We start from the raw sequence: 17,529 nt of genomic DNA, 5'->3' as shown, positions 1-17,529 counted from the left end.
CTGGCCCCAATCCCAACTATGTGGACAAATGTCCCTTCCCATAGAAGAATTTACTTCAGAGGACAGCTCTGAAGCTACAGCTCAGGAAAAGGGACATGTCTTATCAGAGCACATGGGAACAAATGACCGGGGAGGAAGAGACAGTGGAGTACATCCTGGCTCATCAAGCTGTCACGACGATATACTTGCTCAGGGCAGCCAATGCACAGAGAGGACCATATGGCTGGCCCTACTCTGAAACACAACAGCCCTCAGTGACCCAAAGTCATACAGGGGATAATACTAGAGACAGTCTGGGAATTGTGCCCGATCTGACCCCACGACATCGAGGCAAAACACTAAGGGTTTGCAACAGAACAGCAAGGGGAGCAGAGAAAGATAGTCCTAGGGAGTACCAAAAATAGACTCTGGGGCCAGGGTGTGGCACCCCATGAGACTCAACTGGAAAACACTCCTAAAGGTCAACAAACAGACCTTGAACTATTTACAGGCTTTTCTTTTTTTGTGTCATTGGGTTTTGTTGTTGTTTTCTTTTCTTTTGTTGCTTTGTTTTGTTCTGTCTTCTTTTGTGCATATTATTATCTCTGTAGCTTTATCTAGATAAGATAGGCTGGATAAACACTATGGAGAAAACAATGAGACGGATGGGTCTGTGGGGACATAGGAGAGGGGAAGTAGGGGAAAGGAAGTGGTGTTAACAAACCCAGGGATAAGGGAACAACAAGTGATCCAAAATCAGTGGCAAGGAGGGTATAAGAGGCCTGGTAAGGCTTGAACAGGGGCAATGTAACAGGAATTACTGAAACCCAAATGAAGGTTGAGCATGATAGTGGGACAAGAGGAAGGTAAAAGGAAAGAACTAGGAGGCAAAGGGCATTTATAGAGATCTAAATACAGGCATGTATATATGTAAATGTATTTATATATAATGATAGAGAAACAGATCAATGTACATATATTTTGGTTTAGTATTAAGGTAGCATATGGACATTGGGCCTCAACTCAAGTATTTCCTCAATGCAAGAATACCTTGTTCTGTGAAACTGGCCTACCATGATGCTCACTTTCCTAACACGATTGCTGAAGACAAAGCAGGTTGTATATGCAAATGTGGCGAAGAATGCTGATGGTGCCCAGTTATCAAAAGATATAGCAGCATCTGGGGTCTTAAAGGCTTACAAGTAAACAACCAGCCATCTAGCTTAGAAGCAACAAAAGCCCACATGGAAGAAGCACACCAGCCTGTGTGATCACGAGGTGTCAAAGGGATCAGGTATCAAGCATCAAAGAACAAAAAAATCATACATTGTGAATGAGGGGAAGTATGGAGTGGGGACACAAAGCCCATATGTAGGCAATTGGACATCCCCTTACAGAAGGGTCGCAGAGAGGAGACGAGCCAGTCAGGGTGCAGTGTAGCAACGATGAAACATACAACTTTCCTCTCGTACTCAAATGCTTCCTCCCCCTCCATCCCACTATCATGATCCCAATTCTATCTTCCAAATCCTGCTAGACCAGAGGATGTACACTGGTACAAATAGGAACTGGAAACACAGGGAATCCAGGGCAGATGAACCCTTCAGGATCAGTGGTGAGAGAGGGGATACTGGGAGGGTGGAGGGAAGGTAAGGTAGAAAGGGGGAACCTATTATAAGGATCTACATATAATCTCCTCCCTAGGAGATGGACAAAAGAAAAGTGGGTGAAGGGAGATGTCAGACAGTAAGACACGACAAAAAAACAATAATTTATAAATTATCCAGGGTTCATGAGGCAGAGGACATGGGGAGAAAGGAGGAAGATGAGGAGCTGTAACCAAGGGCTCAAGTAGAAAGCAAATGCTTTAAGAATGATGAAGGCACCAAATATACAAATTTTCTTGACACATGGATGTATGTATGGATTGTGATAAGAGTTGTACGAGCCCCCAATAAAATGATTTAAAAAATAAAAGACACATCTCTGAAACACAATAAAAAATGTCAGTCTACATGAGTCAAATCTATTGCTCCATATTGTCTAACGTTATGATCACTGCTAGTAATGATATGTTCTACATTTTCTAATCTATATGCAGCGATCATCCCCCCACCCCAAATCAGGGTCAGATAGGAATGACTTGTGGAAAGGCTTCCTTTCTGGCGTGCAAAATATCGCACGTGCTTATTGCTTGCTCTATTAACACTTCATTCTGGTTAGAACAGTAAGCATAAGGCAGATTCCTGGGAGCAGAGTAATGGGATAGACATAAAACCCTTGAAAGCAAAAATATTTTTCCCAAATAATCCGCTACAGGACCGGAGATTACTGTCATTGAAACACTTCTTCATGTGAAAGAATTGTAAAGAGTATTGTAAATGTATATGGCATTATTTGATCTGAATCATTTGGTTAAAAAATGAGAAGTGACATTTGGTAAAAAATCAACTAGTCACAAATTAATACGACAGAAACTGAAAATTCCCATCTCACACTTCTCACTTGTAGAGTGGCAAGCAAAACTAACAATTTATTTAAAGCATGTAAATGCTCATTGTGCTAGTTATAGATTTTAAAAGTTAGAAAAGAAAGCCTTCAGATTCTCTATGTAGCAATGTGCAAGAAACTCCTGTATGTTTTCACATGTAATGAAACTAAATATTACGGGATTCTCAGTTGGTCAGAGACAGAGATGGTCATGACTTTTCTTTGGGCAACACCAGATAAACTAGACCTAATAGGAAATGCACACATAAACGCTTCTGGTAGAGTTGCTCAGAACTTAGGCTTAGAATATCCTCTTTCCACACACTTCAGAATCTTCCCTCATTTATCATTGCTCGTCTTAGCTTCTACAATTCAACCAGCTCGCCTCCTGTGTTTGAAATCACTGAACTAATAATCACTTGCCCCTACATTTATGTCTTCACTTTCTAATTCTTCTAGCCATGAACAAAGAATATCAATCCTTTTTATGATTACTTTTAATTTGGATTCTACCACCCTCTGACCAAATATTAAGGCCACTTAACCTCATTAATATTAAGCCTCTATTTCATCTCTGCAAAAATGGGGCAATAATAAAAATAATACCTTTGTCATCTGTGGCTATGAACATTAAAATTATATAATAGCGATCACATATTAAGTTATCAGTAAATAGCACATATTATTTTTCTCCTTTATGTCTAGGCCATAAAAAGGCTTAATAAGTAATATAGAACATGAATAATTAAGAAAATAAAACTAATACTAGATATTGTCAAGCCATGAATTCAATTTTCACATATCCACAAAATAAGACAGGATCCTATCAGATACAATATTGTACTATTCAATCTACATAATAATTAAATTTAGCAATGTTCCAACTTTATGAAATTTTGATATAGTTCTTAATCATTTTCACCAAACTTTTAAAGATAGAGAGTAGAGAGGAAGAGGATATTCTAGGAGCAGAGGGACTTAGATCAACTCTCTGTGCCTCAGCTTCGTCAACTATAAAATGAATAGTACCTACACCTCATAAGTAGCACCTAGAACAATGTCCAGCATAGAATATGTTCTAAACAATAACTACATATCTAAATATAAATGTCTGTGTTCCCAGCACTGTACTAGATGCTAGAGATAACAACTGCAATACAATGTATCAAAAATGAAGTATCCACATGAAGTACTATGGGAACACAGAAAAATTACTTTTTATTCTAAAAATCAATACTTTCAAAAAACACATAATATTAACCATTGTTTGGGGTGTATAATGAGTAGACTGGGTTTCAATACATTGTTCTTTCTATGTTTGTGTATGTTGGAAATTTTCTATAATAAAAATGATTAATTTTTCAACTAAATAACATTATTTTTCCCTTTAGATGATAAATCAAAATTACATAATATAAAAGAATTCCTTTCACATCAATGTCTTTATATTGCAAATTCGCTTTATCAGCAGCAGTGGTGCAATCAGAAATGTTAAGAATTCTTTTGACAAGGTTGCCACCTGCTGGATTACCATGAAGACAACCTTGTACACTGTGATTTAAACATAGTAAGTACCCATTAACTCAATAAAAACAAGGGTTCTTCCAAAAAATGAAACTTTAAATATTTGCAATTTTTTATTTGGAAATCCTATCTGTTATACTGAATAATGTATTGTCTGGGGAAAACTCAATAGCCTGAAGAAATCTCAGTCAATTTCTGTGTGGATATTTGTAGAAATCATCTGATATGATGAGTGAAAACGAAAACAAAGATTTGATTTAAAATGATAACAAATTGCATTGATTAAGCAGAGGGTAGCATAGATGTTTAATGTAATTGTTGTCAATAAGTTGTACACCTGGAAAAAGTTGAACTGGAAAAAGCTGTGTGATAGACATAAACTGACCAGGAAAAAAAAGTAGCTACTGAAGCTAATTGTATGTAATCAAATATTTCATGAGATTTAGTTTCTTAATTTGGAGGTTTAGTGTCCTGGTTTCATAGGCCATCCTAGTTCATTGTTCTTATATCGTGTTCAGTGCCTCTGATCTACTTCCCAGTTAGGTGCATGGGGTCTTACAAGCCTGAAAACAACATTTCAATAGTTGGTCTTTATTCTTCAGGAACAAAAGGAAGGTGTGTTAGGGATAAGAGAAAATGGAATGTGTGGGCAATTGCCTCCATGAACAATTGCTTGCTTCTTTTGCCATGAAACCAGAAAGTTGGATGGTGGCAAGATACCATTACCAACATTTTGTTCAAAGAGTCTAGAATAATGCAGATCAAAAGTAGGAAAATGCTGAGCAGAATTTAAATTTCTCATGAAATGCAGACTTTCTGCATCCATAGAAACAGGATAAACCCCTGAGACTATTTGCCCTGACATAATCTTTAACCCTTAAACCAAAATATACCCTGAAATCTTAACACCAAATAATCGTTTTTGCTAAACTAGTAAAGACTGTCTGTCTTAAGCATTATGTTCTTCCAGATCATCTATAGGAGCTAAGTGACACCAGCAACTAGAAGATAAGATAGTAAATTTAAGAGACAGTGAGTTTATGTTAATGAAGGAAGAACGAGTTACAAAAAGAAGATGAACCTCAAGGAATATAATAAATATTACTGAATTATATATGCAGAAATAGGTGAATTGGTGTGTATTTTCTGATTTGTATATTCTCAACAATAAAAGTAAAATAAATTATTTTTAAATTAAAAGGAAACTAAGAAACCTTAGATTTAGTGATTACTGCTAAAATATAAGCCATAGTTGCAAGTATAAGATACATGATTAGTTACATTAAAAGGAAAGCATTCAAGTAAGTGATTAAGGAGTCCTGGTGGTACAGTGGCTTGGTGCTAACCCAAAGATGGCGGCTTAAATTCACCAGCCACTCCATGGGAAAGACTGCATCTTCCAGAGGAATCTAACTCCATAAAATCTTAGGAACCCTGGGAAACAGTACTACTTTGCATTATAGGGTCATTTTAAGTCGGAACCAACTTGATGACAACAGGTATTTTCTCTGTTTTAAAATGGGAAGTATTTTTTTAAATAACTGCCCTAGTTTTATATAAATATATACTAATGCTTTAGGTAAAAATCATAAAGACAGCAACATATAATATTTCAATAGTGCTTTATCTCAAACAACTTACCCCAAAACTGAGATAAAGTGCTGGGAAAATATTCATTAAAATTATTTAGAAAGTAGCTTCTGTGGTGATGAAGGCATGGATATTTAAAATTATGGAAGTCTTTGAATAAAATTACTTTATGAACATAAATGGCCAAAAAGAAACATAGTCATTATTTTTTAAATTTCTTTCAAACATTTGTGTATAATTGTTTAACCAAATTAGTTTTACAAATATATCAAAAATATATCATAATTAGGCATTCAACTATTTCATATATAAATCTATTGTTCTGCATCCAAGTAAAACAAACTTAGAGCCTCTCAATAGATAAATGACTGCCTTATATTCAGATACAGTATCACATTAATATGTTATTTAATCATAAAATTCCAAGGTTTTAAAATAATACTTACTAAATAATATCAGACTAGGAAGGCTGAAATACTGATGAATGTGAATTAAGGTACTGATGAAGAATAATAAAAGTACCACAGACTGTCAAAAGAACAAATAAATCTGTCTTGGGAGAAATACAACCAGAATGCTTCTTAAAAAGGAGGATGACTAGACATGATTTCACATACTTTGGACATGGTATTGAGAGAGACCAGATTGTGGGAAAAGACGCTCTATTTGGTAAAAGACGCTATATTTCACAGAGGGTCAGTGAAAAAGAAGAAGGCTCCCCCTTCTTCCCCCCTGCCACCCCCAAGGAAATAGATCGATACCATGGCTGCAACTATAAGGATAAAGCAGGACAGGGTAACACTTTATTCTACATACACTGAGTCACTATGAGTCAGAACCAACTCAACAGCACCTAAAAACTTATTAAAAGTTACATCATCCAACAAAATTGATTACTGTTTCTTTACCTGTGTAACTTCAGACTCACTAAAAGCTGGTTTGATTGTTTCTTTAACTACACCACACAGGAAAGGCTCAAAAAATATAAAGTTAAAAAAAATGATGAAGTAGTACCATAAGGACAAGGAACAGGAAGTGGAATCTCATTATTCAATTCTGAGACATTTGAAAGACCCAAATAATTAAGCACAGTACTAAACTATAAACCAAACACTCATTGTCATGAAGTCAATTCCAACTTATAGAAACCCTCGTAGGACAGAGCAGGAATGAGCAGCATTGATTCAATGGGTTTAAACCTGTCAGTCAATCCCTCTGCAGGAGAAAGACGAAGCTACCTGTTACCATAGACTTAAAAGTCTCAAAAACCCAAAGGGGTAATTCTACTCTGCCTTTTAAAGTCACTATGAGTTGTATTTGACTCAGTGGCAGTGACTTTTTTTAAAGGAAAATTAGTTAATATAAGTGTTACTCAAATTTATGCAACAACCACTGAAACCAGTAAAGAAAACATTGAATTCTACCAATATTCCAGTTGGAATTAAGCAAACATGCAATAAAGATGCACTGATATTTACTGGTGATTGGAATGTGAAAGTTAGAAACAAAGAGGAAAGATAAGTATAGAAAAGAAATACTATACTTGACAGAATCCTTCTTGATAGAAACAAAACTAGAGATCCCATGATAGAATTTTTGCAAGACCAATATCTTCCTCACTGCAAGCAGCATTTTTTTTAACAATATAAGTAGTATACATATACTTTGCCAGATGGATATGTAGGATCATATTAAGTCTATCTGTGGAAAGAAACTAATGGAAAACCTCAAAATTGCCACTGAAAACAAGACCAGGGGCTGACTGCAGAACAGACCATCAATTGCTCGTATGCAAGTTGAGGTTTAAACTGAAGAATATTATAAAACAACTTCATGGGAGTCAAAACACATTCTTGGGTATATAACACCTAAATTTGGAGAATACTTCAAAAGCAGACTTGACACATGGAACACTAATGGCTGAAGACCAGGGGAGCTGTGGGATCCCACCAAGGACATCATACATAAAGAAAGCAGAGGTCATTAAAAATACAGGGGGAAAAAAGGAAAAGTGGATGTCAAGAGAGACTCAAACTTATATTTGAATACAGAATAACTGTACTGAATAAAATGTGATGAAGTTAAAGAGGTGAGTAGAAAGTTTCAGAGTAGCTCAAGAACACAAAATGTAGTATTATAATAAAATGTGAAAATACCTCAAATTAGTAAACACAAAAGGAAGAACATGTGTGGTATATCTCCAGTTGAACATACAGAAGAAAAAATCCAAGCCTTAAGTTGTTGAAATACTGAATGATTATATGAGCATAATATTGACTACTGCGGGACATTAAAAGAAAATGGAAAACCCAATAATTGGCAACTTAAGACTACCCATACATTTGCTATTTAAATACTCCCTTTGCTTTTTGTGACATTTTTTGCTCCTGCAGATGGTTCTGACTTAGTAATGAGCATTACTGAAATGTTTGCCTAATGACTAAACTATCACTGCTTTCTAAAACTAATGTTCCATTTTTAAAATATTTAACCTGTACGAGTGACCATCCAATGTATTTTAGTCTAAAAGGTTTTCCTATACATGTACATTTCCTTTTCTCAATAGTACTTAAGTTCCATACTATTGGATAGACTAATGATATGATTATTAGAATTGCCAAATGTTTTATGGAAGTGACTTAATTTACTTACATAAATTACTTCTCAACAAGTTTGTAGAAGTTACATAATCTGTTGTCAATTTGAGACTTAAGGTTGAAGGGGTGGAGTTTAGCCTGTCAATCAGGACCCAACTTGATGACCTCATTTGGAGTTACTGATAAGATAAATAGCTCTCTGGAGGCAAGACACAAGCTTACACCCTATGAGACATTCCTGTTGAGAAGACACATAGAGCTATGCTAGCCGAGGAACCATGTGGAGACCCCTGCCAGCGCTGAGATGCTTACACTGCCACTGGATCCACAAAATATTCCATCACCTGGCCTGAGATCTTCCTGCATTCGGCATCAGAGGAATTTATAGGTTGGTATCAGGCATATGGGCTAATGTCAGACTTATGAACTTGATCTAGACTGGGCTGAGATGTTTTCTCAATATTCAATTGCTCTTGTATATAAAGCTCTTTCTTTTTTTTTAATTAAACATTTTATTAGGGGCTCATACAACTCTTATCACAATCCATACATATACATACATCAATTGTATAAAGCACATCCGCACATTCCCTGCCCCAATCATTCTCAAAGCATTTGCTATCCACTTAAGCCCTTTGCATCAGGTCCACTTTTTTTTTCCCTCCCTCCCCGCTACCCCCTTCCTCATGTGCCCTTGGTAATTTATACATTGTTATTTTGTCATATCTTGCCCTATCTGGAGTCTCCCTTCACCCCCCTTCTCTGCCGTCCATCTCCCAGGGAGGAGGTCACATGTGGATCCTTGTAATCGGTTCCCCATTTCCAACCCACTCACCCTCCACTCTCCCAGCATCACCCCTCACATCCTGGTCCTGAAGGTATCATCCACCCTGGATTCCCTGTGCCTCCAGCCCCCATATGTACAAGTGTACAACCTCTGCCCTATCCAGTCCTGCAAGGTAGAATTCGGATCATGGTAGTTGGTGGGAGCAAGCATCCAGGATCTGGGGGAAAGCTGTGTTCTTCATCGGTACTACCTCGCACCCTGACTGACCCATCTCCTCTCCTAAACCCCTCTATGAGGGGATCTCCAGTGGCCGACACTTGAGTCTTAGGTCTCCACTCTGCTCTTCCCCCTTCATTCAATATGGTATATATATATGGTATATATATATGGTATATATATATACACACACATACATATATATAGACATATACATATATATCTCTCTTTTCTTTTTTTTTTGCATGATGCCTTATACCTGGACCCTTTGGCACCTCGTGATCACACTGGCTGGTGTGTTCTTCCATGTGGGCTTTGTTGCCTCTGAGCTAGATGGCCGCTTGTTTATCTTCAAGCCTTTAAGACCACAGTCACTATCTCTTTTGATAGCCGGGCACCATAAGCTTTCCTCACCACATTTACCCGTTCACCCGCTTTGGCCTCAGCAGTTGTGTCGGGAGAGTGAGCATCACAGGGTGCCAATTTAATAAAAGAAAATATTTATGCATTGAGTGAGTGCTTGAGTAGAGGCCCAAGGTCCCTCTGCCACCTTAATACTAAACCTATAAATGTAGACACTTAGATCTATTTCCCCATCCTCATTTATATATTTGCATGGAGGAGGAAGCTGGGAGTCAGGGGGCATTTGTGGGTGTCTAGACAAAGCTCTTTCTTATACACATGAGTGTCTATTAAATTTGTTTCTCTAGTCTACCCAGACTAACACAAAACCACTAATTCTGCCTATAAGTGGAATATATATAACAAAGTGTGGTAAAAAAATTTTTTAAGATAGTACCTAACTATGAGAAAGAGTATCATCTAGACTTTTAAAGGCTTGTCTTAAAACAAGCAGCTAAGTGACGTGTCAGCTAAGTCCACTCAGAAGGATAATACCAGCCTGTGTGATCCAAGAGTGTAAATAATAAAATCCATGATCAGACAAGAGAATTTTATTAGAGTTTTAACTTCTGAGAACCCCGTTTGCAAACAGCTATGGAGAGCAGCGAAAGACCAAAATCCATTTGCAGAGCCCCCTTGTGGATTAAGCCTCCATTGGATTTCCTCAGTCCATTGACTAGGGATGTGAAAGTCTTAGCCTCAAACAGAGTGGACTAGAAAGTAGATTACTGTAGTTATAATTATGCTAAAATTTAACTTCTTATCATTTGTTTGCACTTATTGAGCAATTTTAAAGTTGTTCTATTTTTTATTATTTTCTGTTTTCTTTTGAATTGAGGATTTCCAGTTTTATTTTGTTGTTTTTATTGGGGTTGGGGTAGGGAGTACGATTTTCTTTATATGAAATCTTTATAGGTAAATCCATAGAGACAGTAAATAGATTAATTTTCTTAGAGTTATAGTAGGGTAGGTTGGGGGAAATGTGGAGTTAAGGATATAAACATGAAGAAAGGTGTTCTAAAACTGGCTATAATGATTATATAATTACTAATACCATATGTAAACCATTGAATTGTGTGAAACATAAATTTTATGTGAATAAAACTGTAAAAAAATAAGAAGAAAAAGATGGAAGGACTACACAGTCACTGTACTAAAGTAACTGGTCAATTTTCAACCATTTCAAACAGTGACATGTGATCAAGAGGCAGAAGTTTGAAGGAAGAAGTACTACTGCACTGAAAGCGTTAGTAGAAAAACAAGTTTTCATGAATTGATGGAATACCAACTGATATGTTTCAACCAACTGAAGCACCACTGGAAGCACTTACTAGACCATGTCAATAAATTTGGAAGAGAGTTGCCTGACCAACTGATTGGAAGAGATCCATATGTGTGCTTATTCCAAAGAAAGATGGCCCAAAAGAAGGCATAATTTATCTAACAAATACCATTTGCGAATAAAATTTTAATAAAGATAATTCAAAAATGGTTACAGCAGTACATCAACAGGGAGCTGCCAGAAATTCAAGCTGGATATCCTTTCTTGTACAGCAAATGATAGCATTACTAACATCAGATGAATCTTGGCAAAAAGCACAGAGGGCTAAAAAGATGTTGACTTGTTTTCTATTGACTATGCACAGTCATTGATTATGTCGAAAATAAAAACCACGGATAACATTAAAAAGAAAGAGAGTCCTAAAACACCTAATCGTGCTCATGCAGAGGCTGAACACACACCAAGAGGCAGTTTTCAAACAGAACAAAGGATACTGTATATTTTCAAACTGAGACCAGGAGAAGTGGAAGTGGAGACCTGGGTCAGGGGCAGATGCTGACTTTACCTCACCCTCAGATACATTTCTCAGAACCCCTTGATATCCAACATCATCTGGGGGAACAGGACATGTTGGAATGATGTTGAGAATATTGCCAGGAAGTGAGAACCCTTAGCCAAGGTAGGCATGTACAAGCAAGCCAATTTGCATTCCAGCTGTACCAGTTATATAGCAACTCCCTCCTAGGAGCTTCTGATGAAAGTTCTCCAGTATTGCTCCTATGTCTACCAGAGCAAATCTCTCTCTCGGTGAAGGCAAGACCCTAATTCCCATAACATACATCAGGACAAGTGTGTGTCAGTTTGTATACTTTCGTCATATTTATTAAATTTTTATGCTGATCAAATAATATTAGATTATTAGCTATATTAAGAAGAATGCAGCTTCAGGATTGGGCTCATTAACAACCTGCAATATGCAGATAATATAACCTTGCTCGATAAAAGTCAGAATGACTTGAAGCACTTACTGATGAAGATAAAAGACTTCAGTACTGATGACAGCTCAGGTAAAGAAAATAAATTTTCAAACTAGACCAAGAGATAATATCAAGATAGATGGAGAACAAATTGAAGTTATCTAGGATTTTATTTTCTTTGGACCCACAATCCACCCACACGGAAGCAGTGGCTAAGAAATCAAAACACTGTATTAGACAAATGTGCTACAAAGGGCCTCTTCAATGTCAAAGCAAGCTTGTCACTTTCAGGACAGAGGTGAGCAAGCCATGAGAATGTTAGTCATTTCATATGCTTGTGAGTGTTGGATAATGAATAAGGAAGACCACAGAATTGATATATCTAAATTATGATGTTGCTGAGAATACAAACCATGGTCTTCCAGAATGTGGTAGTTACATAATTTTGTGTCAATTTGATAAATAAGCGTAGGGATGGAGTCTAGCCTGTCAGTCAGTTCACAGCCTGATGATACTGCCTTGTGGGCAGGTCCTTCTCATGAGTATTCTGGGAACTTCCTCTCTCTTTCTCTGCCTTCATCTTCCTGTTAACAAGCCACAAGGAGATCTGCAAGAGCACTGTCTCTCTGCTTCACCTTCAGAGAAGGTGACACTCAGAAAGCTGGAGCAGCCACGTGGAGACCTGGACCAGTGCTGAGATGTTTCCACCACCACGGTATCTACAAGACTTTGCACCCACCGACCTGTGATCTTCCTGCATTTTTCATCATTGCATGTGATTGTGTGAGTCTGAAGAAGGATTTCGAGCTAGTATTGGAATTATGGGCTAAAATCAGACTTAAGGATTTGATCTGGAATGGGCTGAGATGTTTTCTTAATATACAATTACTCTTTGATATAAAGCTCTTTCTTATACACATGAGTAATTCTGGATTTGTTTCTCTAGTCAACCCAGTCTAACACACAAGTCTTTCCTGGAGGAAGTACAGTCACAATATTCCTTAGAAGTGAGGATGCCAAGACTCAGTCTTATATTCTTTGGAGATGGTATCAGGAGGAACCAGTCTTTAGAGCAGCGTTTCTCAACCTGTGGGTCACAATCCCTTTGGGGTCGAACGACCCTTTCACAGGGGTTTCCCGATTCATAACAGTAGCAAAATGACGGTTATGAAGTGGCAACGGAAATAATTTTATGGCTGGAGGTCACCTCAACATGAAGAACTGTACTAATGGATCGCCACATTAGGAAGGTTGGGAATCATTGCTCTAGAGATAGGGCATCATGCCTGGAAAAGTGAAGAAAATAAGATTGGAATTTTATACTTGGCAGAAAGTTTAATCTTTTAAATTAATATATTAAATATATATATACCCAAACATGTAGTATTATGTATATAAATGGTATTACATACTGTTCTGTGGTAATAATTGACATTTTTCTAGTGTGTATGTTTATATTTTTCTGTATAATTCTAAAATCACACAGAGATGTTTAAATTTTGCTTCTATGGACCTAATTGGCATAAAAAGATATAATGCTCTTTTTTTGTTTTTGTTTTTTTTATTTTTCCATTCAACAATAGCTCATTAAATCTATTCAAGTCATCTGATAAACATGAGTACATATTTTTGTTACTATATTCCATATATTATTCAAACAATTCCTTACAGATATCCATCATTTCATTTCCAGCTTTTTTTCTACTAAAAACAATATTGTGATAAACACCCTTAGATAATTTTTTTTTCAATAGGATAAATTCCCTGAAGTGGGACTGGGGTGTCCAATTATAGTTATTTTATCTTTATAAATGTTGCCAGATTGTTTTCAAAAAGGTGTCATAATTCGTATTTCCATGAACAATTTGAGAATACTCTTTTCTTACATTCTATCAGCAATATGTTATTTTTGCCAATTTGCTATTTTATTGTTACCTTAAATTACATTTTCTTGACTGCTCATGAATTGGATCTCCTTACATATTTCACAACCTTCTAAATCGCTTTCTTATGATTTATCTATTCATTCTCTTAGCTATTTTTTCCTTTTATTCAGCAACTGTTAAAAATTCTTTGCATATTATAAATAGCAGTGTTTCATCTATTATCTATATTACAAATATTTGGATTGATTTATTAATAGCCTCTTTTGAAAATTTTTCCAGGCTTTTTGCTTTGTTTTGTTTTGATTTTGTGGTTAAATGTACTTAAGATATGTGTGTAGATAATATATACAAAAACTTGTGAGATTCAATAACCAAATGATCATCTGAATAATTAAAGTGATTAAGAAGTTACATTATTATTGCCCTATCTAAAGTCTTCCAAAAGAAACAACAAAAAGCAATGTCAAACAACAGGGTGGAGCAGTTATTATTCAAAATAAAGTCACTTCATGTTTATTTCTCCCCATCAATTGAGATTTTCAATGACCTGGTTGCATCTAACTTTTTTAAGTAACGAAAACATTATTATTCTCAGTATCATTTCTGAACAGAGAAACTGAAGTAGGCTAAACCTGTGTGTAATACAGTTGAGAATCAAGATGTTTCTTTAAATATAATTACACTGTCAATACAAATTGTGGTAGCATTTCTGAGCAGTCTGCTTACCTTTCAATGGCTAATTCTTTGTTAGAAAGTTGCTGCACTGTTATCACAATCTTCTTCTCTACTCCTTGTTTTAACTTGAAATAAAATTTATCTCTATCCTTCGGCACAGGACTGAAATGTGAAAGGAAAAAAGACCCAGGTGTTACCAACACAGTACTTTATAAAAAGGTTGTAATCTATTGTGGTCTTGAAACTGAACCAAATATTTAGGTAACAACTTGCTTATTCTTAATATACACTTAACTCTTATCTTCCTACAGTGTAACAAGTTAAAAATTAAATTAAATTTTCCGTTGATTTATATGTTAAAACCAGAAGGGAAAAGTGACATTATATAATGTCAGAATTTATTTTTTTTTACAATAATGAACTTGGTAATACAGTATATTTAATTTTTTAAGACTGCCACATTTATAACTTAGCTGTCTGAGTGGCCATGCATACTTTCAACACAAGGATAGGCAGCACAAAATCATGTGAAAAAAGAGCTTACGATATCTGTGAAATATCCAAGAAAATACAAGTAAAAGAAGGACAAAGAGACATAAATCAGAGATGAGTTAGTAAACTTTCAGGCTGGGCCAGGCTACCTATTACAAATTCATTAAACAATGAATGACTAAACATGTTGTCTGAAAAAATACAATGACCAAATTACTTGACCTGAAATTCAATGTCTTTATTTGTAAAGCATAGGTAATAAAAGGCCAACCTAGTAACTACTATTGAAATTAAAAGCATAGTTACAACATATAAATGATTATTAAATAACAATTATTTCCTGCTTTCTCTGAATTGGAGAAAAATATTCTTAAATTTAAAAAGATGGAATTGGCTAATGGAACTATGGTCAAAGCACACAATAGACCAACTAAAACCAAAACACCAAACATGTCACCATGTGGCTATGAGTCATAGGCTAGAACTGAATTCTGTAGGTTTCATCTTTATGAAAGCAGACCATCAGGGCTCTCTTCCACAGCATCACTACAAGGGTTTGAACCACCAACCTTTAGGTTAGCAGTCAAACAAAAACCATTTGTGTGCCACCCTAGCCACCACCGGAAGCCTAATATGCTACTTAAAACAAAAGTTCAGTGCCATCAAGTCAATTCTGACTCACAGCGAACCTATATGCTTCTTGAAACCCTTAAAAATGATTTTTGCTTAAGAACATTGTAATGAAAAGTTTTTTATAATGCTAATAAAAAAATTGTATACATCGACAATTGTGCAATAATATCCCTAGAAAATTAATTTAGAAGTGATAGTCTTTTATTTTAATTTTATTGTTTTAAGAAACATCAGTATTTTGAGCTTCATTAAGAAAATCATAATACCAAGGGCTCAAGTAAAAAGCAAATGTTTTGAGAATGATGAGGGCAACAAATGTACAAATGTGCTTGACATAATGGATTGATGGATGGATTGTGATAAAAGTTGTAGGAGCCCCCAATAAAATGACTTTTTTAAAGAAATCATTTAAATAAATATCTGAAAGGCATGAGAAAGAAATGATTCATTCAGCAACTAAGAATTTTATTATCAATGAAACATTACATTGTTTCTAAAACTGTATACCAGGTAATATTGTAATTCAGGTATATTGCTAAATTGTTATGCTTTCCAAAGTATCCTCACCTAAAGTTTCCTTTTCCATCATCTTCTTTGACCTCCAAGGAGACACTGAAGGTAAACACATCACTGTCAGGGGTAGGAATCACCGAGTCTTTAACATCAGGCACTTGTCTAGAAGAACGTTTGAATGCTGTACAGAAACTATATAAAATTCTGCTTACCTAGAAGAATAAATATGGAAATACCATCAAGCAAATGTTTTAACTGTGCCCCAACACCTTTTCCTTCAATTCTTGAATCCAAAGCTTTCTATACTCATAATTTTCTTAAGCAGATACACAAATACAGTCTAAGCATCTATCAGTTGTTTAGTTATTGTGTGACATACTTCTTTCTAATCCTTGTGCATTAGAGATGGGTGGAAAAACTATGATAAAATATATACTTTTATTCCAAATTATTTCATGCTAAAAACTATCATCAGTGTGAATCTAAGAGGAAGTGCTACTAAATGTATCCCTCAAATGGGAATTTCAGCAAAAATTTGTAATGAAATTTGTTGCAGGACATCAATTCGTGTTACAAAAATTTTGAAGTTCAAAGGTAAAGTCTGCTTCCAAACTTAGAGAGCTATATTTCAACAGTACCACCAAGTATAACACTATGATGTATATAAATACCAGAGACAAGACAACAAAGATTCAGGAGCTGCACCTGAGGATGTGGGTGGGAATCTTGAAATGGAAGGAAGCAGGTGGATGAGACCCACCCAGAAGTAGCAGTAAGTTGCTGTCTCTAGCAGTCATTCAGAACCTCTCCCATTATAAGAACACACCAGAAAACTGACCAGAAGTCAGGATAATGGGGGCTCACTTCATTATCAAAATTTTTTTTTGGGAATGTCTCAGTTGATAATTAATGAAAACGTAAGATTCTCAGAAACGAAACAGCCTTTCTATCTACTTATGCTTGAATTTTATTTAGAATATGTATATTATTTATCAAGAAAAAATATGTATATTATTTGTCAAAAATTTATTTAGAATATGTATATTATTTGTCAAGAAAAAATATATTAGTATGAACAATATATTTGTTGTTATAGTAATATTGCCCCTGAAAAGAGATAGCCAGTCTGTTTTATGCCAGATGAAAACCATTAGTTATTTCTTTCATTAGATATTATGTACTGTTAACACGAATATGATGCTTTACGTTGTTTTTTTAATTTACACACTCCATTTGTATGTCCGATCTTATTTTAATCTTCTAGTAATTTCATAACGTAGGTCTAGCAGGTATTTGCAATACTTTTTACAAATGTGTAAAATTCACTGTCAAGAGTCCACATTGACTCATAGTAACCCTGTAGGACAGGGTAGAACTGCCCCTGTGAGTTTCTGAAAGTGTAACTCTTCACAGGAGTAGAAAGCCTGTGCTCCTCCCCAGGAGGAGTGGTTTAGAATTGCTACCTTTGCCATCAGCAGCAATGCAT

The 17,529-nt window shown here is 35.7% G+C and overlaps 1 protein-coding gene across 8 annotated transcripts in view; it reads right to left on the bottom strand.

The window, feature by feature from the left end:
* The window catches only part of RABGAP1L (RAB GTPase activating protein 1 like), an 828,618-nt gene that overhangs the window by 700,408 nt on the left and 110,681 nt on the right, over positions 1 to 17,529 (bottom strand). For all 8 annotated transcript variants that reach the window (XM_075527714.1, XM_075527698.1, XM_075527727.1 and 5 more), the window contains 2 exons: positions 16,098 to 16,255; positions 14,457 to 14,567 (listed from right to left, as the gene is read on the bottom strand). In XM_075527714.1, the coding sequence (XP_075383829.1) occupies positions 14,457 to 14,567; positions 16,098 to 16,255 (269 nt within the window). The remainder of the gene's footprint in view (positions 1 to 14,456; positions 14,568 to 16,097; positions 16,256 to 17,529) is intronic.

Source organism: Tenrec ecaudatus, chromosome 1 (genome assembly GCF_050624435.1).
Source record: "Tenrec ecaudatus isolate mTenEca1 chromosome 1, mTenEca1.hap1, whole genome shotgun sequence".
NCBI classification, from domain to species: Eukaryota; Metazoa; Chordata; class Mammalia; order Afrosoricida; family Tenrecidae; genus Tenrec; species Tenrec ecaudatus.
This window is presented reverse-complemented; position numbering and strand designations above follow the sequence as displayed.